Source organism: Platichthys flesus, chromosome 10 (genome assembly GCF_949316205.1).
Source record: "Platichthys flesus chromosome 10, fPlaFle2.1, whole genome shotgun sequence".
NCBI classification, from domain to species: Eukaryota; Metazoa; Chordata; class Actinopteri; order Pleuronectiformes; family Pleuronectidae; genus Platichthys; species Platichthys flesus.
The window spans coordinates 6562810-6589594 of NC_084954.1; the positions used below are offsets into that span (position 1 = coordinate 6562810).

General features: G+C 48.9%; 1 protein-coding gene across 8 annotated transcripts in view; it reads left to right on the forward strand.

The window, feature by feature from the left end:
* meis2a (Meis homeobox 2a) overlaps positions 1-26785 on the forward strand; it is an 81329-nt gene that overhangs the window by 9354 nt on the left and 45190 nt on the right. For 7 of the 8 annotated variants that reach the window (XM_062397736.1, XM_062397740.1, XM_062397739.1 and 4 more), the window contains exons 7-8: positions 4047-4161; positions 24983-25128. In XM_062397736.1, the coding sequence (XP_062253720.1) occupies positions 4047-4161; positions 24983-25128 (261 nt within the window). The remainder of the gene's footprint in view (positions 1-4046; positions 4162-24982; positions 25129-26785) is intronic. The other variant, XM_062397737.1, reaches the window with a different exon arrangement.

Below are 26785 nucleotides of genomic sequence, written 5' to 3' on the forward strand. Positions count from 1 at the left end.
ACGGAGGTTGTTTGTTTTTTGCCTCAGAGAAAGTTTTCCAGCATCTATGCAATCAGTCAACCCCCTCACGTCTGTTGAAACAGGCTGCAGTGAATTATTAGCTGCTAAATTAAGGTGTCTTTATATATCAGGATAATTGAGGGTGTTGTAAATGCTCAGCTGTTCAATAGAGGTGCACCTACACTTCTCTAAAGTGCCTGTGTGTAATTACGAGCTCAACCCGACAAAAAATGTGCAAGGAGTTTTTTTTCTTTCTATGTTTACGCCGTGTGGCAAGATGCGTCTTGAAATGTCAGGTCGCTTTTTGATTTATGGACTAGTGTGTTTCTGTTGTGTCAGCGATTCCGCACACTCACACACTCACACTCACACACACACACACACACACACGACTAGCCGCTCTCAGCCTACCTTACACTGCAGCTACACCAACACATTTCTTCCCTTCCCCTCCAGGTTCCAGGGGAGTTTGAGGGAAATTCAATGATGCCGCTAAATCAATTTTATTTGAAATTCCTAGGGATGTAGGCAGAGTGCAGTGAGGGAAGTGAGATTGTGCCAGGCAGGTGTTTGTAAATGAGAAACAGGGGACAGGAGCCGAGGAGACGGCAGCATTCTCCCGCTCTCCTGTGGCCTGGCTGCACTACAAGCCTTCTCCCCCATATTGTCTCCTGCTTTATTAATTACAACTTGTGTTATCAGCCGCCGGTCGCCAACCCCGGCAAACAGAAAAGGCTGCCCCTGGAGACCACGCTCCTTTTGTATCTTTTTCTCTATCTTGTCCTCTTGTGTTTGTAGGTGTGTGTGTCTGTGTGTGTGTGTGTTTGTAGGTGTGCGTGTTCCTGCCTGCACATTTATTTGAGATTGCTTGCTGGCGTCCTTCTCCTCCTCCTCCTCCTTCTCCTCCTCCTCCTGGTAACACTGCTCTTTAACACAATTAGTGTGGCATGGAGTGAACCATGTTTGACTCCTAATTATGCCCAGCTTTAGGGAATAGTCACATGGGCTAGAGGCCTTTTTCTTTTTTTTTCTCCTCTTTTGATTCTTCCTCTATGTTTTATCGAGGACTTACTCATGTAGGTTGAAGGAGTCTGTTTGGGTGACACGATTCTTTCGTTTCTTTTTTCTCTTTACAACTTGTTTGAACTTTACCAGACCCACGGGGATTGTGTGTGTGCGTGTGTGTGTGTGTGTGTTTGTGTTGTGCGGTGTCTGATGATGCACCCTCCCTGGCTCAGAGAGGCCCGCTAAATTATTCATGGGGAGGAAAAAGGCTGTTGCTTTTGTCGCCTTGTTGAGCGTGGAAAGTTAACGCTGTTGTTTTGATATTTTTCGTCTCCTTCCGCAGACAGGGTTGTGAATGAGAGGTGACTTACAGGTATTACAAAAAAAAGGGTAGTGTGTGCTTCATTAAAAAGATCCTCGACATGGATAGTTCCCTACCATACACTGCTTTATTATTACCGGGTCATATAAAGTGCTGCGGTGTGCTTTTTGCCCCATAAGAACCAGACTAACAAAGCTGTATCTATATCCCTGCACACGGGCCCATTAAACCCACAGGGTAGCAAATCACAGCAAAATATCATTCCCTTTAACACCATTAGCTGAGGTGTCTTTGAATTTAATTTAGTGCCCGGCACCATTAAAAATGACACATTACTCCGCAATGATAGCTAAATTAAGTCCTATCGATTCGGCTGTTGCATTAAAACCATGCTGTGGCCATTGCTGGCAAGTGTGTGAGAGAGAGAGAAGGAGGGAGAGAGAGAGAGAGAGAGAGAACCAGTGAGCCAGAGTGTGTGAGAGCAGTGAGCGTAGTGGTTCAGGTCTGTCTCACGAGCGGCTGGCAGAGTGTGTCTCACTGTGAGGAAGCAGAACCCAGTCATTTTCTTCTCCCGGAACAACAACAGCCCGTTGGGCTGCACAGAGACCAGCTCTGCTTAAACACATTATGCACCCGAGGAGTCTGGGATATTTTCTCTTTTACCTCTGCTCCTGTGTTTCATACGACAAAAGGCAGAATTAAAGTGGGCCAGACGTTTGATGTGCTTTTCCCCACATTATTGATTTCACTCGGATGAAACCCGGCTGTGTTGAGAGCAACAGAGAACCGACCATATGTTGATCACTGGCACATCACAATCAGCCGGCGACACTCTCCCCTTCCGTTCACTTGAACCCCCCCCCCCCCCCCCGCACGGTGTTATTGTTCCCCCCGTCTCCTTGCCCCTCTCCCGAGCGATTCTCCGAGCTCTTTATCCCGATTGCCATTCGGCGAACAGCTGACGCTGAGAGGGCCTCGAGTGGAGCGGAGGGTCTGAAGGGCCTTGTGTGTTTCTGTCTGCTGCTTTCGGCTCCGAGCTGTTTAAGAAAACAGAACCTCCTTCCCCGAAAAACTTAGCAGATAAAAGGGCCTCGCTCACGGGCACAGCAGCAGCCTCGCCTCCGCTGCAGAACAAGCCGCAGCACATCAGGACTGCGCACCCAGGGGAGCCTCAGCAAGCCGCTCGTCTCGTAGCCTCTGCATCCCGGCAAACCTCCACGAGTCTGCAGGCCCTATCCTGTCTGTCCTCCTCCAGTACAACTCACTCTGACTGGGGCAACAAAGCAGGCGGGCAGGCTCCTCTCGGGCGGGGAGCCGAGGGAGAAGGAGTTCATCAGGAACACTACTGAAGTTAGACAAAATGGTAAAAACGCTCTGTTTCTTGGGATAGTCGGTGGCGTGTACATTTTTTTCTTTCTGCTTCTCCGTATGTATATATGTGTGTGTTTGTGTGTTTGAGGAAGGGAGAAAAAAAACACAACCCCAGAGCGGGAACTGAGAAGTGGGTTGAGGTTTGTGGGGAGCCTCGGTGCAGGCCTGTGTTTGTTTGGCTTGGGCTCGGCTCACGGGGGGTTTGCTTCTCCTGGGCCCCAGACGACGCCGGGCGGCCGTGGGCCAACATGTTGTCATCGTGCTCAGGTGACACGTTAAGCCGGGGAAGGCCGCGTCAACCCTGTCCGAGAGGGGTAGTAAATTACGTGATCCCCGTCTATCTGCTCGGATGGCAGAGGAAACCACCCCCCCCCCCCCCCCCCTCCAGCCTGCCTTCGTGTGGCACTGATAAAGCCTTTTCCTGTACAGTCTCAAAACCCTGTTTCCCTGTGTGCACGGACAGGGAAGTGGGATTGACCGGGAGAGAGGGGAGGACGAGAGAAAAGGAGAAAAAGAAAGTCGCCCTGAAAGTTTTTGGAATTTGTTTACGGCCCTCTCTTTGAAGCCGGCCGGCCTGAGATTTAACACTCTTTTCTGCGTGTGTTTGTATATAGAAAAGAGAGTGTGTGTGCATGTGTGTTTACACGTCTTGCCCTATTATGTCATTAGCATGTGTGCGTAAGTGTATTCCTGCAGGCCTCTGTGGGCGTGTGTGTACGACAGCGAGGGCGTGGACACATTTTTGGCAGATTAGCAGGAGAATCACTGTCATATCTTATTTTCACTTCTGACAGTGGTAATGATTAATGGTGGCTGTGGTGTGTTTGGACTTTTTACCTCTCTCTTTCTCACTTGACGCGGAAGTCTCAATTGGTTCTGGTATAAACGAACTGCGCCGGGCTCGGCCATGTGTGTTTAGACAACCACTCCGGAGTGCTCGGCTCGCAGCGATCAAAATCAAACGCCACATTAACGGCGCCGCGTTTTGCTTTCATGCATTAATGAAACACTTTGATTACACTGTTTTGACTTATTGCCAGATGCTTTAGTGCATTGGCTCCTTTTCTGTTCATCTGTTATTACAGTGGCTTTGTTGATTGTCTGCTCGCCCGGGGCTCTTCGCCCTGCCGGGGGAATGTAAGCAGACCAAGGACCCTCACCCTCATGGCGACTCATACAGATGTCACTCTCGTGTTTCCACCATTCTCACATGGCTCCTCTCTCTCTTTCTGTGTCCCTTCTCCCCCCCTTCTCGCTGCTCTCTTCGCGGTTTGGACGGGGAATGTGGATGGATGCCACGGATGGATCCCACGCACTCGCTTTTTCGTCCCTTCTGCAAAAACCACAGAACCCAGCTTCCTGGAGAGACCACGATGACGCCACCTCCACACACTCGGCCGGCACACCGGGGCCCTCCAGCGGGGGACACGCTTCACAGAGCGGCGACAACAGCAGCGAACAAGGTGAGCCGAACCCAGAATGCACCGCCACATAGAGATAAGGGCACAGATCCACACAGGACATATTAATCATCGTGCGTGAGCGGAGTTGCCAGCAGTTCAATTTAACCCCATTTAATGTGAGATCCACAATGAATAGGTGGCACATCCCCTCTATACATGCACACCCCAGTGCTTCCTACTCCACGTGGGATTATCCTGTTTTTTGACTGGCGTCCATGTCAACACGTAGTCACACCTAAAAATGAACACGCTTATCCACTCTTGCACCTCGAGTGCAGCAGCCACAACAACCTCGCGAGGGGCTTTTCCAGAATGTTGCTATTTGGAGAGCTCAACAAAAAAAAACCTGGTGATTAATACTATGTTCCTGCCAGTTCCTGCTTCCATTTAAACCGTTTCAACTTTCTGCTCCCTGCACAACAGCCCCCTAATCATGTCTCAGTCAGCCCTGTGTTATCCCGCACACGACCTGCCAAACAGCAATAATGCGTTTAAAAACAAATGCATTTGAATTTGCTACAGACAGTGTGTGGAAGTCACAGTCAACCGCCTTGTGTTTCTGTCATGGTCTGTATCCGCTTTGACATGTAAATTATCAAAAGCACATGCTGCTAGTTGAATTCGGAAGGTGAGGCCAAACATCAGTGCATCGTGCGATCGGGATTGTTTATTAAACGCAACGGCTGCCGGAGCTAAAGAACAGATGATGAGCTCCTGGCCTTTCCTTTCTTGTTTTGAATGCACCAAGATCTCCTTTCACTGGAGGCACAGTGTGTGTGTGTGTGTGTGTGTGTGTGTGCGTGTGTGTGTGTTTGTGGATCTCCCTCTGTGTCTGTGCATGCCCTCTGGCAGTGTCCAGGGCTTTGCATGAAATTTCATCACACCAGCTACACACACACACACACATATAAACACACTCAAGCACTCCGATGAACGGGTACACCAGCTATCTGGTGGTTGCTGGGTCCGTTCCTGGCTATCGTTTTGCCAATAAGCGATCAAACGTATCGATGGGGACGTGATGGCCGATGGGGGATCTGTGGTGGGGCTGTGTGAATCATCTCGTCCTCCTCAGACAGGAGCGGTACCCGCGGCTCCTGAAGCATTACTGACCGCAGAGGGGGGGGGGGGGGGGGCGCAGCAGACCTCTGTGGTCGGCTGGGTCAGGACCGGTTGGATTGTAGGAGGATGGCTCGTGCTTGGATGTCTGACCAGATGTTTGTCTTACGGTTTAATAACGGGACACATGGATCGATCCTGATAGGTTTTCTCTCCCACAGTCAAAAATAGATTCTCCTTAAAGTCCAGGTTTTCATGTTGATCGAGGATCTGGAAGTAATCACGTAAGTTAAAAAAAAAACGCAGGTCAGAAGACAGAGCGTCGGGGTTTTTGCACTCCTCTTTGCAAATGCAAGCAGCATGGAGGATGGAGTCTGCGGGAGTAACGGTGAGGGGAGGGGGTGTTGGGGGGGGGGGCGTAGGGGTGAGAGAAAGAAATGCACTGCCTATTGATTATCTTACACACATAAGTACAAGTGACCTGTAATCCACAGAGCACTTATCGACTCCTCTCCCCACCGTATCCAGTAACAGCGGATCAATACGGGCCTAAGACAGTTACGGTACAGCACCGCGCACTGGGCCAAACGTAGACCCCCGGCCAACGTGGACTGGATCAGGGACCAGGGGCCTGACCCGCGAGGAAGAGCGCTAAACACTTGATCCACCAGTTCAGAGTTACAACAGAAAATACACGCCGCAAAGAATAGAGTCTGAGATTTGGGAAAAAGAGCTGTTGCAGTACGGAGGTGAAACGAGCAGAGGAGGTGAAAAAGTAGGCAGAGAGAGAGAGAGAGAGAGAGAGAGAGAGAGAGAGAGAGAGAGAGAGAGAGAGAGAGAGAGAGAGAGAGAGAGAGAGAGAGAGAGAGAGAGAGAGAGAGAGAGAGAGAGAGAGAGAGAGAGAGAGAGAGAGAGAGAGAGAGAGAGAGAGAGAGAGAGAGAGAGAGGGAGAGGGCAGCTGATTTAATGGTCTAATGAGGCCGTCCTCCAGCCAGTTGTTTTGTGTGAGGCATGCTCTGACCTTTCGCTCCGCTCGGGAGCCCTGCCGCCTCATTTTTCACATTCTTGCAATTACGTTAACGCTTGAAGCGCTCGCCGACTCCCGACTCTGACCCTTCCATTCTGACAGAGCCTTCCCTCCCCAACCTCTCCACCTTTTCTTTTTTTTTTTGTCTTTTTCTTTTCCCTCCTCTCCTTCACTTCCACGGCGCTCCTTGCTCCACGCATGAACTGGCCTCCCTATCTCAATACATTTCCACATAAAATTTGTAGTCCACACTCTGGAGTCCGCCGAGAAAACGTGAAATGTGTGCTTCACTTGGGTAATGGGGTCTTTAACAGCTTGGCCCCTGTTAAAAGGGGTGACGGTGCGGATCAGCTGAGGACGACGGGATAGATGCGAGATCGAGTGAGAGGAAGGCGAGAGAGAAAAAGAGTTTGAGTTCAGTGGGGCTTCTTTTTTCTTTTTGGTTTCGGCTGCCAACAACAACATCTACTTTCTTCCCCCCGATTTTCCATCTTGAAAAGGCGGGTCGTGCGTGTGCCGGTGGCTCGAAAAACATTTACCTCGAAAATTGATCCAGAAGCATCAACGTGTTGAATCTGTGACTCCGGTCTATTTGGTAAATATCTGAAGGTGGCCAAGTCAAACTGTCTCAGCGAGTGAAACACTTGTTTCCTCCTTTGCCTTCGGCTGATGTCCGGGGATGCACAGCAGAGTAAAGTTTAATAACACACATAAGCGCTGTATGTGTAGTTACACAGCGTTGTTGTGAGTCTTTGCCAAAAATAAACAGTTTAACAAGTGCACAAATATATATATGGCCCCTCTCGTGGAATAATTTATTGTCAAGCTATAAAGCAGGGTGAAGCGTGGTCATAGCTGTTAGTGAAAGGTGCCAGTAAAGGTTCTGACACACACGAGAAAGTATTCCAGTTTCAGAAAAATACTTAAATGTGTGCAACCTCTCCCCTCCCATCGTTCACTACAAACTTTTATTTTACACGTCCCTTTTTTCTCAGTATTTCCCTCCGGAAAAAAAGCAAATGTGAATTATCGCCCACAGGGCAAATTCTGCTCTCTCACCCGCTGACTCTCGCAGAGCGACTCCCTATGTTCCGGCTAAATAAACAAGTACCGGCGGGTTAAAGGGAGATGGTTCAGACGGTAACACACAATAACGTCATTGGCCGTGTTTGCACATCATTTTGATTTAACGGCCCCCGTGGAACTCCTCCAAGCTTATCTGGAGACATCAGAAACATCGGTTGCAGGGAGTTAAACTTGATGAATGTGCGTGCCTCAAGATAGCGCACGTCTCCGAGCAGGTGTCCGCCCAAAGTGTGATGGAGCAGCGTGATGAAATGCTCTGCACTTTTGCCCACACCAAACATGATACAGTCAAATGCACTCAGTCATGAAATGTAAATCTCCTGCACTGAATCAGCACGGTAGGTAATGTCCCCCCCCCCCCCCCCCCCGCTGTATGTGCGTGTCTCAGTCTGTGTGTGTGTGTGTGTGTGTGTGCCTCAGCTCCAGTCCACACTTGTAATTATTAGCTATGCATGAAGCCCAAATCCACATTGACATCTTGAGTGGGTGAGCAAAGGGGCCTTTCTGTACAATTCCCTGATTCGACTGTAGCTGGAAGAGGCTCAACAGAAGAGAGGAGAAAAAAGCATTTTGTACATTTTCTCAGCAATTGAACAATCCCCCCCCCCGCTCTGCGGATAGACAGACTCCCCAGAGAGGCCGAGAGAGGCAGAGATGGAGCAAACGGGAGGAAGAGAGGGAGAGCTAGAGTGTTCGGCTCCAAGGGAGCATGCTTTGCTTGATGGAGTTGTGGTACATTTGTGTGTGTGTGTGTGTGTGTGTGTGTGATTGTTTGTGTGTGTATGTATGCGTGGGGAGTGTGGTGAGCTCCCTTGGCCCTCGCCGGGACGCCCCACTCAGCAAGGTCTTTGTGGTTGAGCTTACTGCAGAGAAAGGGGAGGGTCATTCCTGGTGGGGACACGACTCCCAGTGTCCCGCCCAGAGAGCCCCAGCACGAAACGATGGCCTGTTGAATCGGGCATTTTTTCCACACCTCCATTTCTTTTCACAGCTACACTTATGGCTCAAGGAGACACACAACTGAATGAGGAGAAAGACAGAAAACTAAAACATTTTAACCACAACAGAGACAAACTCCACAATCTCAGCTAAACGCAAGATGGAAGCCTTGTAGCAGTTTAGTAGCTAACTGTATATTGCAACTCTGGAGTGATCAGTGAGGTGTGTCTGTGTATATAAAGTATACAGTGTGTGTGTCTGTGTGTGTGTGTGTGGGCATGCATGTAGCCGGTTTCCCTCTAAGTGCCTGTTAGAGTTTAATTTAGTGTAGTAATTAAAGCTGAACACTGCCCCATAAACAACAGATAAACAATAAAGCAGACCCAAGCCCTGCTGTTTCATGGCTCTCACTCCCAGCTGTTGGAGCACTGATAATTTTTACACAGTGCCCCCACCTCACCACAACACAATGCTGAAGCAACAAGGGTGTGTATGGGTTTTAAATGTGTGTGTGTGCGTGTGTGTGGGCAGGGGCCGAAAGACATAAACACACAGGATATGTCCACTTCCCCTCTCAAAAAGAAAACAGTGAGGTCGTCAGAAAGTTTAGCGGCCTCCTACAAAACCAGCTCACTGGTCCTAGAATACAGACATCATGCAAAAAGTACCTCTCCATGTCAGGGATTCTGGTGGAGGAAGTACTCAAACTTGCACACATTAACTCAAGGGAAAGTACACATAAATACACAAAAACATACTCTGGTAAAGGAAAAAAACTCATTATTTTTTCTATGTGAGTAACAAGTATTAAATGTAAAAGTATGTGCTAAGCCTATTTTCTAATGCAACGCTCTACTACATCCTAAACTGTGCCAATTATATATTGTATATATACACTAATTTGTAATCATATAAAAAAAATGTATATTTAGAATAATAACATAAGAGATCTCCAGCTTGGTGTGTACAGCACAATGCTGTGGTCCATAACTTATTTACCGTCCACTCAGACAATCCAGTAGCGTGCTATGCAGTTCTTTCTCTCACGCGAGAACTTCTCCTTCACTCTCTGTACCTGTCACTCGGAATCTAAACTACTTAAGTACAGTAAATGTACAATCGCAGTAAAGCACAGTAACAGAGTAAATGTACTTCGTTACATCCCACCACTGCAGTGAACACAAGTGGAAGCAGGCGGCACCCAATGGAAAAACAAGCCAAACACTTATATGTGTACAGTACACGTGTCATGGTGATAACAATGGCTGCAGTGTTTCTCAATCAGCTACTGTGTGCACTCTTAGCCTTGCCGCTACATGTCAGGCCCATGTTAGTCAGGTGCCTGTTGTGAAAACAGTGCAATATGTCTGTCTGCCGGTTTGTTGGGAAGGGGTAGGGCCATTGTTGAAAGCTGAGAAGAGTTGCTGCGGAGGGGGAGAAAACACGGCACGGAGGGGATACTTTCATGATCCCATTAGCATAAGAGAGGCTAAATTATTCATGTGGAGTGCTTAATCTATAGGGAAAAGTATAGTTAATGCACATAGTTTTAAAATGGATCTCTCCCTGCCTCTGCTCTAACACCAGATTCTTGCTGGATTCAGCATTCGCGGGCATTTACGGGAACGGCTGTCACTCTGGCTGGTGCGCGCACACACACACACACACACACACACACACACACACACACACACACACACACACAAACATACACACACAGACATGGTATGTGTGGGCAAACGTGCACCCTTGCTTAAGCGCTGCTGCACTTCAGGCTGTTTCAAGGGGCTCTGCTCTCAGGCTCATCCCCACTCTCCATAAGTCCCTTTCTCATCCTCACCTCTCTCTTTCCCTCTCTCTCTCTTTCTCTCTCTCCCCCTCTCTTTCCATTTATTCCTCCGTCTCTCCTTCTCCCGCACCCCCTTCCTCACACTCTCTCCCCTCACTCACCCTCCGTGTCTCGCTCTCGGTACCGCAGACTACCTGGCCCTCATCCAGAATGTGATTAAAGAGAATGATCAGCTCCCTCAGCTCCCTCCTTCCTTCCTCCTCTTCCGCTCTCTCCCTCTCTCCCTTCTCTTTTTTCTGTCTTTCTTCTGACCCTGTGCTCCAAGACTACAGATCATGAGAGAGAGAGAGAAAAAAAAAAGCAATATGAAAACAGCAAAAGAAAAGAGGCTGAAAAAGGATGAGGACTGCCAGTAGATGCAGCTCCCCTTCCAGTAACACTCCTCTACCCACAACACCACCACCACTCTGCCCCTCCATCCACTCTGCAGCTCCAGCTTTCCCGCTCTTCCTCTTATCGTCTCCTTTCCACCCTTTCCTTCTCCCTTTCTCCCTCGCCCCTCCGCCTCGGCTCTGACTGGGGCCTGGTCCCTTTGGTCCGTAATCATGAACAGGCCCCCGGCACGACCCGGCCCAACCCAGCCTGGCCTAGCTTGGCCAGGAACTGGGTCCTACACAGCAGGAAAGGCACATTAACTGGGTCAGCCTAATGTGCAAACTAATGTTTGGAGAACATAGGGAAAAAATTACCCAGATTATTCTGACAGCAGCTGAGGAGAATGTCTGTTTTGCGCCATTAAGGCGAAGCTTGGGGGAGGCGTTTTTCTTTTCTCTCTCTGTCTCTCTTCTTTTTTTTTTTTCATCTTTCTCTTTCTCCGAGAAGAAGATGAAGACCAGCTTATCTGGGAGTGAGTCGGGTACAATTAAAAAGCAGAAAGGAAACTGTTAAAGGGAAGTAATCATGATTGAACTACAGTTAGAAGGAGGAAGACTTTTTTCTCTCTTCTCTCCTCAAAGGCTTGGACCAAAAACAAAGAGTGCAGTGCTGTTGTGTCAGTTCATTATCCAGTGGGTTTACACACCCATGTTCCACTGCTGATTACTCCAGTGTATAGTGATGATGAGGAGTGCACACAGGTCTGATGTAGGATGGCTAAAAGGGATTTGAGCGTGTGCCCCAAAGGGCATTTCCTCGTCCATTAATGCTGCCGCCGCTGTATTTTCACAAGGACGCCGGCTCTCGGCTCTTTAAAGGGAGAGTGTTTTCCCAGGAAATGTTCCGTCTTGTTTCAGCAGGCTAGCCTGAAGGGGGGTCAGCCTGGGAGTCACCCTTAAGAGGTGATAATCCAATTGCTCTAGTCCTCACCCGATTTGTTTTGCCCTCGTCTGGCTGCGTGTGTTTGCGTGTGTGTTTACAGAGTGTGTAAGCATGCGTGTGTGAACGTAATGGACGTTGAGTGGGAGATGCCACCGGTTTCTTCTGTGTCCCACCCGGGGCCCCGCTCCAGATCAGAGAGGGGGTTACAGGGGCCAAGTCTGTCAAAGGCACACCTGCGGGGAAACTCCGAAAACCCCCGACTGCCCGCTCACACTGACCCGTTTTAGGTGTGCTTATTTGGAGTTTAACCCTGACTTCAAATGTTCCTCTCCCTCTCTCTCCCTTTGTGTTTGACCAATGGGCCTTGCGCTCTTTTTTTTTTTAAACTTTCTTTCCATTCTTCTGCCTCCCTTGGCTCTTTAATCTCCTCCGCCACACCCACCCTCTCCATTCTCCTCCCCCTTAATGTCCGAGCCCCACATCACAGCAAAGGTCCCTCCCAGCAGACGGCACGCAGTCGAGTCGAGTGGCTTAGCAAGGCCGGCAATAGCTTGTTCACTTGCTGTGTGGTTTTCTATTCGTGTAAACCGGGGCTTACACAGGGCGGCGTGTTGGGAACCGAGCGGCGCAGCTATACCCTACAGGTAGTGCTTTAACCATGCTGCCACGTCCAAGAGAGTGGGAGGATGATAAAGGAAGTGTGTTACAATCCCAGAGCTTCCTCTCTGCCGCTGATTTTCACGCGCACATCTTTCACGTTTATGCAAAGCTTTTGAGGGCATTATGCAAGATAAGCTCATTTTCTAGTCTGATTCCCACTCTAGTACATGCTTTAATGACTCTTAAAGCCAAGGGCTGCTTTTTTAGGCATAATGGCAGTTGCGGGGTCTCTCGGTTTCCACGTAGCCAGAGTGCTTTTTCCACACCTGATCACTTTTGTTCACCCATTTTATGGCTATTGGGGCGCAGGCGGAGGTGAGCGATTCGACAGAGGCTGGTGCCATGAGCCCTAATGTTTATTGGGAGCGAGCGTCTAATAATTTTTGATTACCCCAGAGGAGGTATTAGCCATGTTAGTCAGCAAGGATAATTTCTTATTTACATGCCCCAAGCAGTGAACACTCTGAAGGAACACTGGGGCTAAATGCGCAACAAAACGAATCAAACATGCCAAACGAGAGGCTGCATCCTGGCTGGCTGCGGGGCTGAAGCATGAGAAAACCTTCATTATGCATTTACCATAATTCATTTAGAGGGTTATCAATTTGCAGAATACAGGGGGGATGTTTGGAGGGGGAAGTGAGAGCACCATATCAAACGCAGGAACAAGGGGAGGCGAGATGAAAAGGAGCGAGATATTCGAGGATAGCTCGGTGCCTGGGTTTAAAAAAAAAAAAAAAAACTGTTGTTCCAATTACACACTTTCACATGTTCTCAGGCAAAACTTACATGTTAAATGCTGCAATCTCCGCTCTTATACCAGGGTTACGCTCCGCCCCCTTACAAAAGAAGCACAAGCCGATTTCCCTTTAATGAAAGCCGTTTGGCTCGGGGAACCCTCCTCTCTCCAGTTTATCTGTGGAGACCGAGGCTACACGGAGGTGTTCAAATATCCTTCAAATATTGTCTCTCTGTTCATTGAGGGGCTGCTCTTTGTTTGGCCCCTGCGCCGCTTACTCCAGGGTTTCTTGTATCCGTCTCTCCGTGTGCATTTCAGGACAGTCACTACATGTTTGCCTCTTTTTTTTTGCTCTCCCTCTCCTGGCAACACGCAGCGAGCAAAGAAAAAGACCTTTAAAAGCATCTTTTCCCTGCGCCACCAGGCAAGGATGACTAAGGCCCCGTTAGAACAATTGGAGGAAACTTCGGGAGACGGGGAGTGTTTAAAAGAATGAAAGCAGGCAGAAAACACCACTATCTGGTGATAGCCAGCGCTCGCTCACATTATCTGAAAACACACAAGAAAAAAACTCCACCTAGGAAAAACTCACTCTTTAGCTTCATTGAAAAATAAAACAATGAGAACAGAGACCGCAAAAAAAACCGACAAAAATAACATTTAACATTTTCCAAAGTGAGGAGGGGAAACGCTGCATTGTTTAGTACAAATGCTTACTCCCAGGGATGCAGTCCTCAGACAACTGAGTGTCTGCAGTAGACATCTGTGAAGCCTGACCCTGTGACCCCCGGTAAGAATGCTCTTAAGGTGGGGGGGGGGACTGCCTTTACCACTGCATCATGGCCTACAGGACAGCCCAGCAGCAGCACAACAAACACAAGCGCTGCACAAAAACAACACAACACACAAACAGTCAATGGGAGAAAAAAAAAAGTGGAGTAAGTAAGAGTGAGGCAGGCGAAAGAGAGAGGAGGAGAAACAGTGGAGAAAAGAGTGATAAGAAAAAAGGCTGAGAAGGAAAACGCAGATGGACTTGCTTTGGATTGTGCCTTGCAACCCTGCCCGTCTCCCGCCCCCCCGGCCGCCCCATGAGATCATTTTCATCCTTTATGAGTCAAAGGGAAGCCAGGTTGAAAATGAGAGGTTACACAAGCCAGGGCCCAAGCCCTCGGAGCGAGAGAGGAGAAGATCCCCGCTGCAAGGGCCCTGCTGCTATTCAAAGCACCTGCCATTGTGTGGGCGCCCATCCAGGCCCATTGTTGTGCAGAAATTAGTCGTGCTCCCTTTGGCTCCCTTCGGCTTCCTTCAGCTCCAGAGGCATGCGGCAGACCCCCTTGTTGTTTCGGGCTCAGATACATGGCTGGATAGATGCGTGGCCCCGGCTACCGTCACCACTGGCTGTGGCCCTTTGGCCTCCCTCCTGCAGCACAGTATCATTCGGTTTTGTTTCTCCATCCAACAACAAGGCCAACATTCCTATAGTTTTATCCTTCTTCCTTTTGTACTCCTACTCTCTTCCCTTCCTTTGGTGTATATGCTTATTGTTCTTTGGAGCACCCTCATTATACCCATGGTTATATTTGAAGGGCCTCTCTCTTTGATTTGGGTCTCGTGGGGAGCGAGCGGTGGGCTGGTGGGAGCTGTAGGGTCGGCCCAGCTCTCAGGGCTCCCCAGCCGGCGTCTCGGAGAGTGGGGCTTGGGGGTATTATTGGGCTGGGCACCTCCGCAGAAGCACTGGTGCTGCTGCTGGTGGTGCAAGGGGGTGGGTGTGAGAGGAAAAATTGAAAAGTCAATAAGGAAGGCCGCAGAAAAAAAGAAAGAAAGAGAGGGTGAAACAAAAGGAGATGGAGAGCTTCAAAAAGCTGAGAGCAATGGAGCGCTGCTAATTAATAGCATCAGAGGAAGCGCCTTCCCCCCTCCTCCCCTTTCCTTCTGGAACTTTAATACTGCACATTAACTTGCAAGGCAGAGATCAAGAGTTCACATTGTGAGTCAGGTCCATCCCACTGCCCGGCCGGCCGACAGCAACTACCACTGTGAGGGAGGATCAAGGAAATGTGTCATTTAGAAAAACAAGCGATGCGAATGGTGGTCCAATGGAGACCATGGTTTATTGTGACATAAGGTTCTCCTAATATCCATTTGTAAATTAAATGGACAATATTTTGGAAAACCTATAGTAAAGCAGCTTTTTTTTGTATTTCTTGTACGACTGTTTTAGAAATGTCCAAACGTTCTTGGTCATTAGGTGCATTTTCACAAGCAGTTATTTCTCAGCATTTTCTTTAGCAAGGTGCTCTCTCTCTCTCTCTCTCTCTCTCTCTTCTCTAGTTTTAATGCAGCTAATCAAAAGCCACGGCCCAGGAATGTGATGAAATACGATTTTTTTGGTGGGTCAGCACAGCAGAAATGGCGGTAATTTGAACCCGGGCTTTGCAATTTGTATTTTCTCTCGGCGGTAATAGGCTCCTCTCTCACTGTTCTTGCCACAGCAATTTCCCACTGCCGACAGCTGTCAAGCCCCTAAAATCAAAATTAGTGCCATGGAATTGGGCCTTAATGAAATGACCTGCTGGATTTACCTTAAGCAGCAGGGCGGACAGTCAATACTAGCCTCATCAAAACCCCCTTTCTGCATGCTGCGGTTCCATTAAGGAAAGGAAATAGTCTCGAGTAAATGTATTAAGCACTACTTCAACCTTCTAATTATATTCTTCCCCTCTACCTTCATAATTCATTCACTCTTTCGTTAGTTTTTAATATTGAAAAAGGCTTTTAACCGGCTCTTCTGTCTTCGTGCCGTCGCCAATTATTTGTCACTATGCATTACAGGAATGTCAGAGGACTCCGTGTTGTGTGTTGCGGTGGTAAATGCGGTGATGTACCATGGAAACTCACTCCCTCATGTGTGCGGAGTGTTTTCATTGTGGAGAGGCAGCATTTTATTCCATGATATCATACAGAATAATATAGCTTTAAACATTACACCACGGAATCCAGAACTGCGGGGCTCCCTCCCTCCCTGCCTCTGCGTCCTATAGAACGAGCAGAATGTGTGCCAAGGCCCAGTGGAGGACAGTGGGCCCTGGTTATTGACTTGTAAAGGAGCCGGTAGGTGAGGGGTCTTGACAAGACATGAGCGGCTGACTCTCTTGTAAAGCATATCTGATTTCTCTGCTAGTTGGCTCCCCGGAGAGCCGCGCTCTACCCTCTGTTGATCAGGCTCCTCACTCACGGCTGTATGGAAAAACGCTGCGATAAAAAGAATGAAAGAGTGGTTTTGCGCGAGGAGACGCTCCCGTTCTCCGCGCTGTGATTCCCTGTTAGGGTGAGAACGAGAGCGAGCGAGGAGGGAGAACGAGGCGAAGGAATCGGCGGCGAGGTGAAAGAGCCGCATCCGAGAGCACATGTGTCATCTCGGTGTGCCAGTAGAACACCTCTAGGAATTACTGTTTTGCTTAACGTGGTCAATATGAGCATCTGCATGTGTGTAGAAATAACATGGATGTGTATAGGCAAGAGGGCGAGTATCCACCAGGCCGGATCCAACCTCCTCGCAGATCTGACTAATTTATGAGGGTAAACTGTGCTGACAGAGAGGGAGATGCAGGTGGAGGGAGGAAGTTTTCATTGACTCTCCAGAGCCGGCCGAGCCAAACCCCCGCGAGGGATCTCTCTCAGTTTGAACTTTATCAGGGGCTACGCTTAATCAATACGCCATCGGAAAAAGAATTAATTACTAAAGCAGAATAAAACAGCCGCATTTTAAACCAAGGATTCATCAATTCTGTAATCTCTTGGTTACAGCTCAGGTGTCAGGAGGCTCATTTCGACTCCATGTAATGAGGAACTGTGGGAGTTTACCCCCGCCCCCGTCTGTCCACCCTCTGTACCTCGCCGCTCCTGACCCCCTCCTCCCAATTCCAACCAGTTACTATCTTATCCCTCCTTGTCAAGACGTTTTCCCCTCTCGTTACCTACCTTTTTTCACTCTTCTACCTTGCCCCCTTGCCCCATCCTTAATATAACGACTGTATTTCCCCTCGCCCCCGTCCCCCCTGTCCCCCACCACCACACGAATCCTGCTACATTCCCTTCCCACCAAATTCCTGTCTTTGCGGGGATGGGACGAAGGGGTATTAAACTTGAAATCTCTGGTGCGAAAGCCGACGGGAACGGGACATTCCTGCTGCTGCAGCCATCGAGCCGGACATTCCTCCGCTCAGTCTGGGACACCGCTGATGTTGCGAAAGAGACGGAGGGGCATAAGGGATGGGGGGGGCGGGGGGTTTAAAATAAAAAGAATAACTAGCTCAAATAGTGAAAACAAGTATTTTTACTGCGTAAAACCAATGGAGCGTAACAATCGGAGGAATAGCTTGGTCTGAAGGAAGTCGATGGCGTATGGTGAACACATTTAGCTTCTCAAGGTGGGCAGACGAGCCGCATACAGGAAGTGGTGTCCCCCGTGTTAAAATAACCTTGGCCGCACTGTTACCACCGCACGCTGCCGTGCACCCTTCACAGCCCTTGACCCCGAGCCCAAAGCCCGTAAACCGACCGTCCTTGACTCGCCATACTGGGGGGAGGGTGGGGTGGGGGGGGGAGGATTTCAAGGCAGGTTGAGAAGGGGTTATGGGTGATGAATTGGGTTTTTAGTGAGCTCATTAGGAAGCCAAACAGAGTTTAGACTGGCGGAGCGGGGCAACAGCACAGTAATCAGTTCTGCTCGCTTTGTTCCCTGCCTCTAGGACATTTGTGTGAAAAAAGAAAAGGGGGAGAGAGGAGAAGAAGAAGAAGAAGGGGGGAAAAAAAAGTTCATGGCATTTGGCTGATGAGAGGGCTGCTGAGCAGAGGCTACAATCTGATGGTTGACTTGTTGATTTGTAAACCTTTTAATCCATTTACTCCACTGCACCCCCCCTGGCTATGCATAGAAGAAAAAAAAAAACTAAACTGCGCTTTGATGCCACTGTCCATCAGGTGTGGCGAAGATGTCTGTAACAAATCCAAGTTTTCCTCCACTCCCGGTAGGAGAGACAGTGATTTTGTTTGTTTGCTCTTGACCTGTAATTGAGGGTGGAGAACCACTGCCGAGGCCTAGTAACACATCGCCTCAAACTGGGAACACTGCTCTGAATCTCTAAAAACCACACGCCCTTGTATCTGGGAACCTGCACACAGCTGCTCTTTCAGGCGGTTTAGGTAGAAGACTTTGATATACAATAGTTCCTAACGGGGATTATATAGCCATTTCTTCCCTTTCCTCTTCAGATCGAACCACATGATGCGTTTACGTGCTCTCCATCGCTTTGTTTTTTGTCTTCATCTTGCGTTCGCCCACATTATCATTCCAAAGCAGAGCAGTCCTCAGGAAGCAAATAGTGTGGAAACAGCTTGTTCTACTAATGATCACGCTTGTTTCAATTCAACATAGCCCGACTAGCTTTCGGGAAATACCTATTCTTTTAATATTTAATGCAGCATCAAACCGTAGGATTTTAGGTGCGTGTTCTCTGTGGGCACCCGGCCCTGTTTTGTACCATAACAATTATGAATTATATAGGGAGTCATATCAATATACACAGCTTTTAATAATTTACGCAATTTCCACCACCAAGAATAGCTCCGTTGCACAATATTTGGTAAGAAGGACGAAGAGAGGTTTATTCCACACCGTCACATCGGCGGGTTTGTGCCTTGGTTTATTAAGAAACAAGGAGGTGAACCGAGAGAACCTGCGAGACCAATTAGCCCCATTCGATTTCGAATCCAGGGGATGTGTGGCGGAGGCGGCGGCGGCGGTTTCGTCGGCTGCGTAGAGGGTGGGTGGAGGCGGGGTGGAGTTATCAGGGAGGCAGAGAGTGTGAAATGTCTGGTGGAGACCCAAAGCCCTTCATTAGCCACTGATCTCTGTCGGCTGAGTGAGGGGCAGTCATGGGCATCACAACTCCCTCTTAGTCCAACACCCCCCTCCCCAAAAAAAAGAGCGGGGTGAGGGGGTGGAGGGCAGCTCCCCCATCCCCTGCAATTTAGCCCTTTGCCATTCATGCAAATTGGGTCCTGACATCTGCAAGAGCCTGCCTCCTTTCTTTTATACATCTTTATTCCATCTCTTCTCTTTGGATCTTTTTTTCCCTCCTCAAATAGGGCCCCCCCCCGTTTGGACGGCACGGCCTCGTCTCAGCTGACGTACATTCTTTTAAACATACATCTGTGTAAAAACTTTTTCCGTGTGTTCATAAACACATAAAAATGTTACGCAGCCGAGGGAAAGTTTGAGAAAATACAAGATCCCAGGAGGCACGAGGAGTTATTGTGCCGCCATCGAAGTCCTAATTTACAGTGCAATAAGATAATCGTTGTTGTAAGGAGCAGGTTAATCACACTAGTAATTAATTCAGTCCAGAGTCCTTCATAGCAGTGCATACTTTCCGCATCCAGCACTAAAGTTTTAGGTTCTTGGCAGATGATAATCTTCTGAAAGGATCAAGAGAGTTGGAGGCAGTAACCAGGCAGCCTGCACCGCCCCCCCCCCCCCCTCCCGCCCTCTCCTTTCTGGACGAAGCCCTCGTCTTTAGCTCCGGGGGAGAAGCTGAAAGGGGGAGTGTGGCTTTGCTCCAGCCCATATCTTAGGTTAAAAGGTAAAATAGCCTAACTGGCTGTCAAAAACAAGTTTTACCTCCAACCGCCCCCCCCTCCCCTCCCCTCCCCTCTCTTTGTCTCCACTCCAGCCTCACCCTCTATGGTGGGGATGTGCACGGTGGGGTCAGCACTCTGCCTGTGAGAGGAGAGAGGCCTTGTATCAGTGGAGAGGCGATAGTTATCTCCGGCATTCCAGGGATGACAGAGAGATATCTGCCTGATGGCCGGGTTAGGGGGCTTAGAGAAGGGGTGGAGAAGAGGGATAGGAGAAGAGGTACAGGAGTTGTTGAGCAGCTACCCCCCCCCACTCCCCACCACCCCCATCCCCCACTCAATCACCCACCTTCCTTCCCTCCCTGCCTCTCTTACTGCCTGACTGCCTCGCTTCCCCACACATAGAAAAAAAAAAAGCCCATCTAATTAGAAGCTCTTATTCCACTTCATTTAAGGGAACACTTAATGATGTGTTTTTGGGCCGAGACAACTACACATTACTTCTCATGCAAAAGGAACCACTCAGTCGTGGCACCGGGATGCAGATACAGCTGTGTTTGGGATGGAGGTTTGTCCTCGTTTCTTCCGGGGTGTCGGGGCTTTTTGGAAGAGCAGCGGAAAAGTGGTCATCTGTTTCTTCACCTTTAGCCGGTGTCCTGGTGATGGTGGGGGGGGGGGGGGGTAAAGAGGAGGCGGGTCGTGACATCTGAGTTTGGCAGGGGAGACTCGCGAAAAGGAGAGAGTTTGTTGTAATTGCTCTGACAGGTTTTAGGGCTGTTAATGACTACGACCCGAGCACTACCAATTTGTCAGCATGCTTGCTGTTTACTAAGCTGTTGTTTTATGGTCCGGTGCAAGGGGCTGCTGCTTGTTTAAGCTCAGATCAGGAAATAATCAGCGTAAAACACCGGCTGCAGCGGTGCACACTAAAACAGTTCCGTTTAGGGCCCTCATCTACTGTATGGATCTGAACGAGCGCAGCAAACCATATGGCGTGTGGTCACACAAAAACACAAACACGCTGATAGGCTGCTCCGAAATTGGACGCCGGAGTGTGTGTTTTTATCATGAAAGAGATTATGTTCTCCTCGTTAACACTCGCCTGCGTTGCATGTTATGCGAGCGTGAAGCATATTGGTAGCATGTGGTTATAGCCAGAAGACCTGTAATCCCCAGTCGGCACAGAGCAACAGAGGGACGGCCATTCCACTAGTGTGAATAGAGCCCGACGTGTGAGTGTGTGTGTGTGTGTGTGTGTGTGTGTGTGTGTGTGTGTGTGTGTGTGTGTGTGTCAGGAGCATGTGCTCCCAGAGCCAGCAAAGACCCCTTCGTAAATCCAGGGTAAATAAAAGGGGTAACCAGACGGACAAAAGAGGAGCCCCCACTGCTTCTCTCATTCGCTGCCATTTGGGGGGGACTGAATGTGCTAAACGCCGCTTATGTTGGCTGAAAAGTTGAGGAGAAAAAGAGGGAAAAGGGAGGCTTCTAAATCCCCCTCTTCTTTTCTCTTCATTCTCTGCAGCCAAGCCTGCGGGGCTGGAGGTGGTGTAATAGGAGGGCGTTGGAGGGAGGGTTGGAGGGCCCGGGTCACTATGGTGCGCTGAGGTAGAGGAGGCCAAAGGAGCCTCTGCTCTACAACAAACCTCTTAGCTTCTGCTCCTAGCTTCTGTTCCTCGTCTCCGTCTAGCTGTCCTCACGAGTTCCTCGCCCGTTCTCCTCGTTTGGGCGAGCTCGGGTGAGCACTCTGACTAGTTTGGGTTGACAGGGGGGGCGTGGGGGGTCTGCTGTAATTAGTCACTTTAACCACAGCTTCCATAAGCCACTGCCTCTACACTCTTGCTTCATTACCCTGAAACAAACGCCGGGGCCTCCCTGTACAAAATCACCGCTCTGCCTTTAGAATAACACACACACACACAACATCCAGAGCCTGTCTTCCTACCCAGTGTATAAATGGTATAGGGACCAGTAAGTCTCAAGTGTTATTTGATAACTAACCACGATTGGGTTTGAATGTGTTTTCCAGCTATTGACAAGTCATTATTCATTCATGCGTGTGTGTATATCGGAATGATTGAGCAGCGGAGGGAGTTTGTTCTTGGCGTACCGATGTAGGTGTTACTCACGGTAATATCCATAATGCTTGCAGGGCTGACTAGACCTCAGCGGCTCCCTCAGGGCCAGGGTGCCTCCTAGACATGAAGCATGATCTCCAGAGTCGTTAACGCCCCCCCTCCCCTCCAATGTCCCACCTCACTCTCAGCGGAGACTGCGGGAAACTTTATGGTAAACCAATTTTTTGTGCGATTAATCCTGAAGCGACCCTGAATGTGCCAACGTTAGATAAGCAGAGTTGCAGTGTGTTTACAGTCCTTTCCCAACCCGTTAATGAGCTCAGCCCTGAGACCAATTTACTCACAGGGAGATATATCTGAATGCATTTTTAATAACCACCCACTGGTGATGAGAGAGAGAGAGAGAGAGGGAATGTATGTGAGCGTAATGCGCTCGCGGACTTGTGCTTGTTTGTTCGCCTGGCGCGCTCGTTCACTTCCTCACCCTTGTTGCGGGCGGCCATTGTCGTCCATCTTGCCTGATTACACCTCCCCGGTCACCATGCGCGTGAAAATATGCACAAACTTTCATTGCAAGCACTTTAGGTCAAGATATTGATAGAGCTGGCGAGGGAGAAGGGGAGAGGAAGAAAGTGAGGGAAGACAGAGAGAGAGTGGGAGAGAGGGAGGCTGTCTTTTTTTTTTTCTGTCTCCAAGGGCGCTGCTTTTCCAAAAGTGCCTGGGGCTACACTCCAGCACCTCGGCTCCCCTAGGCCTTTCGGCTGCCTCCTAATAGCCAACCCCCATCTGTGTCACATGGCCAGATGATGGGACGCTTCCCCCTGCTCTGCCCTGCACGTTTTTTTCCTATCCCCCATTTTTTTTTCAGAGTGCACATCCACGCAGGTTAGAATGGCAGAGTTGCCAGGGAACAGTCAGAAGCCATTAGCGTTTGGGACAATTTGCCCTGCAGCGTTCCTTCTCTCGCTCATAAGAAAGGAGTGGGGGTGGATGCAAAGCACCAGCTCTCCTTTAGATGTAATGAGGTTGTGGAAGTTGGGTCTTCTTTATTCTTTTTCTACTCCTTCTTTTTTTCTTCCTGCTTTTTTTTTTGTTCCCCTTTCTTTCATTCTTTATTTCTTTTGACCTTCTGTCCACAAGGGAGTTTCTTATTTCTGCACGCATAAAGTAAATCTACAGCGAATATCAATACTGTACTCAAATGTGCTGCTTGAATGCCACACGTCTAACCTGTGCACACACGACAGTGTCCGCGAACAAGTGAGAGAAAGACAGAGGGAGAGAGACGAGCTGAAAGGCTTGGAGTCTGGTTTCACCCTTGCGGGCTAGGGCAGGAGGCAGCGAGCATGCTGGGTAATGAAGTGACAGGTCAGTCTGTAAATACGCACGGGTCGCTCTGGCCCTGGCCAGGGGGGAGGCTATCGCATTGCAGTGAAAATGGAAACGTCAATAAAATTAATCTGCCAGCCTTTTGGCCACTGTGTGGTTCCATTGGATGAGCCTCACTGCTCACAGCGGGAGAGGGATTTGGAGAGTGGCTCCAAAATCAACAAAAAACCTTGCGGCACACAAACAAACAAGCAAAGTGTATCAACATTATCCAGTGGAGCTCAAAGCAAAGCAACAAGGGGAGGGCGGGCAAGACTCACAGCTCACTAGTTGTGTTGTTGCCGAAGTTTGGAGGCGAACCGGGGGAGTGCGAGTGCACTTCCGTGTGGGTCGCATTTCTCAGGAAGCCCCTCGCAGTCGGAGCAGGCCACAGTCAGACCAAAGTTTATTGTTTTAGGCTTTCCTGGACAAGGATTCGTACTTAGCCCGGGATTTACGGCATTTGCCGCTAATGAATGCCCGTTCTACAATTACAACACCCCGAGCTTGTGTCACCGCTCCCATATGTCCTTCAGAAGGGCTATTGCTTCTTTAGCTTCACACAGGGAGTGCAAAGTCGGCACTTCTCTGTTTTCCTCTTTCGTGTGGCTCTGCACTAATGATGTGGAAGGAAAACACTGTGCACAGACAGAGAAAGAAAGACAGAGCGGGAAGAGAAAAAGAGGGAAAACAAGGGGGAGGAAAAAGAAAAAGAAAGTGGGTATAAGTAGTAGGATGAGAGGCCCCTGCTGTCCTTGTATTCTTCATTTATTTTGCATTTGATTACGCTACCAGTCGGATCCTTTTTCTTTCCCCCGTCTTTAATGTTATTAGTTCAAATATTTATGCAAGATTAAGGCTTGTATAGGTGGTTGTGATTGATGCCTCCCCAAAAACAGGAGGACATGCGGGTCTGAATTTTGAGAACGTCAGGGTCCTTCTCTGCCTTGGTGGAGGAGTTTTTCAGATACATAATTTAGATGCCCTCAAGGAAGGCTTTCAAGGCATTTGTGCCCGGGGGCAAGAAAAAATAACTATGACTGTTAAAAGTAAATCATTTTTGCTAATGCACAATTAATGCCGGGGAAGAAGGAAAAAGGCGAGGGGACAAAGATGGAAACTTCGATTTAAAAGAGAAATCGTGCCGGGGTGTGTGCATGTTTTTTCCTTCCTGAAATCAAACGCTGACGGACATTAATGCAGGCGAAGCCGCCGCTGGCCTGTCATGCTAATCTAGTGGCGGAATGGGGAGGGGCTGCTGCGAGGGGAAAGGGAGACTTAAGAGAGTCAGGGTATGGGATGGGGCTGGGGCTGGAGGGGGGGGGGGCAGACGAGTCCATTATGTGCATCGAAGTGCAACAATGAACCCCCCCCAAATTACATCCCTACTTTAATACTTGTGTGTCTCAACTGTACGCCCACGAATGATCATCTCCTTTGAGTTTTGTTTGTACGCGAGTGTCTCTGCACGCGACATGAATCCATGACTGCCTGTGTGTTACTGTACATAAGTCCTTCCTGTCCCCTTTGGCTCTCTTCCCGAAAGATGAAAAAAAAAAAAAAAGCTCTACATTATGTCAAGCATGCAAATTTAATTGAATTAATGACATGAGTCCAAGCCTCCACGGCCTCTACTGTACTTGAAGGCTCCTCGTCCCTTCTTTCTCCTCCCTTCCCTCCTCCTCCTCGTCCCACTGTAGAAGTGGAATGAGGAAACTAGTGTTTCAGTGTCCAACCATAACATTGGAGTCATTAACCCCTATTCCCCTCTGCCGTGCTCTGGAGTATAGAACAACTCTGCCAGGCCTCCGAGTAAACCCCTGGCTCTCTGTACAGGCCTTTGTGTAAGGCCACTTAAATCCCCCTACCTCCATATCTACACTACATAACACTGGCTTTGCCGCGGCAACTCTCTCGGCCTCTGTACGCTGCTTTCGGATTCCCTCATATGTATCTGTGGTATTTGTCCGTTTATCCATCTTTCATGGGCCTTAAACTCGAGCTTTGACTGTCTGCGCTCGTGTTTCAGCCTTGAGAGTCTGGAGATCAGGGTGTTTTTTTTGTGTGTGTGTCAGTGGTGTTGTGTAGGATGTTATTTAACCCTGGGTTTTGTTTCCGTCCAGGAGATGGCTTAGACAACAGCGTTGCATCACCTGGCACAGGGGACGACGATGATCCAGACAAGGATAAGAAGAGGCAGAAAAAGCGTGGCATTTTCCCCAAGGTGGCCACGAACATCATGAGGGCGTGGCTATTCCAGCATCTCACGGTAAGCGCAGCCGTTACTTTGACACGTGTATGAAAACAAACCCAGATGGACACACATGCAGAGCCAGAAAAAAGGATGCACACACACACACACACACACACACACAAACAGACACACAGCTGTCACACAGTCGTCACTGAGGGAGAGAGGGAGGGAATGATGGCCGTGTTGTGATGCTCACCTGTCAGCCACCTGTCAGAGGGACACAGTGACCAGGTCAATCTAATCAGTTTGGACTGTTTACTCTGCTCAGCACACTTTGAGTTAGAGAGAGACGGCCTAACCATTTGTGAGGATGTAGCACAGTACGAGACGAGCTGCCTGTTTGGGACGGAGGTGTCTTTGCTGAGGGCGATTGAGACAAAGACAGTTGATCACTTAATGTCGAATATGTTTTAGTCTTAATTTTTACCATTACATTTTTTTCTTAATTTTATGAAATAATGTGAGTGTGTTACTTTAGTATCTAAGGGATTTGTTTTAAATTAATTGTTTTGGTGTTTAATTGGTTAAGGGGGCAGAATCGTAGGCTTCCAGCTATGTTGTCCCTTTCAATTCTTTCACTTGAACATGGTGAAGATCAATTTCATGCGTCTAAATCTGGTTGATTTGGTGATATTGTTAGCTCTTACTTGAGGTTGAGATGGTGCGTGCTCATAGGAAAGATCTTTATAGCTGAGAGGAAACTCCAAACAGTGCAGTCACACAACCACTACCACATTGGATGATATATTCAGATGCCGCAGTAAATCAAACAAACACAAAATACCCTCTGCTTTGCTGTTTTCTGTCAAGTGTTGAAGCGGGGGTGGACCACATGCCCCCCCACCAACACCACCACCACCACCACCACCACCACCACCGCCCTGTTCTATTGTCAGGACATTATCAGAACATCAGTCTGTATTGATTTTGCAATACAGGTCAGATTTCAGGAGGAGGTGGCCACACCAGGACACATAAGCTGCTCTCGGAGCACGTGGCTCCCTGTCCCAGAGATGGAGGGACAGTGCAGGGGGGAGGGAGAAGTAGAAGGAGAGAAAGAGAGAGAGAGTGGAGGGGAGACTTAGTTCAGAGCTCCAGCTGTATGGGTCCATCCACACATTTAAGAAGGTCAGTGCCCCCTGCACCCCTCCCCACGCCACCAAACAGGGCCCACTCCCCTTCCCAAAGCCCCTGTACCCTGATTATCTAACCAAAAGCCCAAATAATGAGTGGCCAGCAAATACGGCCTAATTGAAAGGGCTGTAAATCCATTACATATTGGTCCGGGATAATCAGGAGTGCTTTAATCACTTTTATCTATTCAGGAGCAGTGAAGCTGCAATAGCAAAGCCCTGAGCCTCGCAGGCCTTAGCGGCTCCACCACGCCAGTCTGCATGCTTATTATTCTCATCATTATCAAAATGACTTCACAGCTGTTCACAGCTCCATCGCTCCCTGACTGGAGACCTCTCACCAAAAAGCGTACACACACACACACACACACACACACACACACAAGCTTCATTCAGAGGCTGACGGCGGGAGAGTTTCGATTCTCTCTCTCTCTCTGCTTTAGGTCTTTTTCCTCCACCGAGCTCGCAGTGGAATACCTTGTTTGTGTATAAAGGGAACAAACAATAAAGCCGAAATGGTTTATTTGAGTGGCATTTAG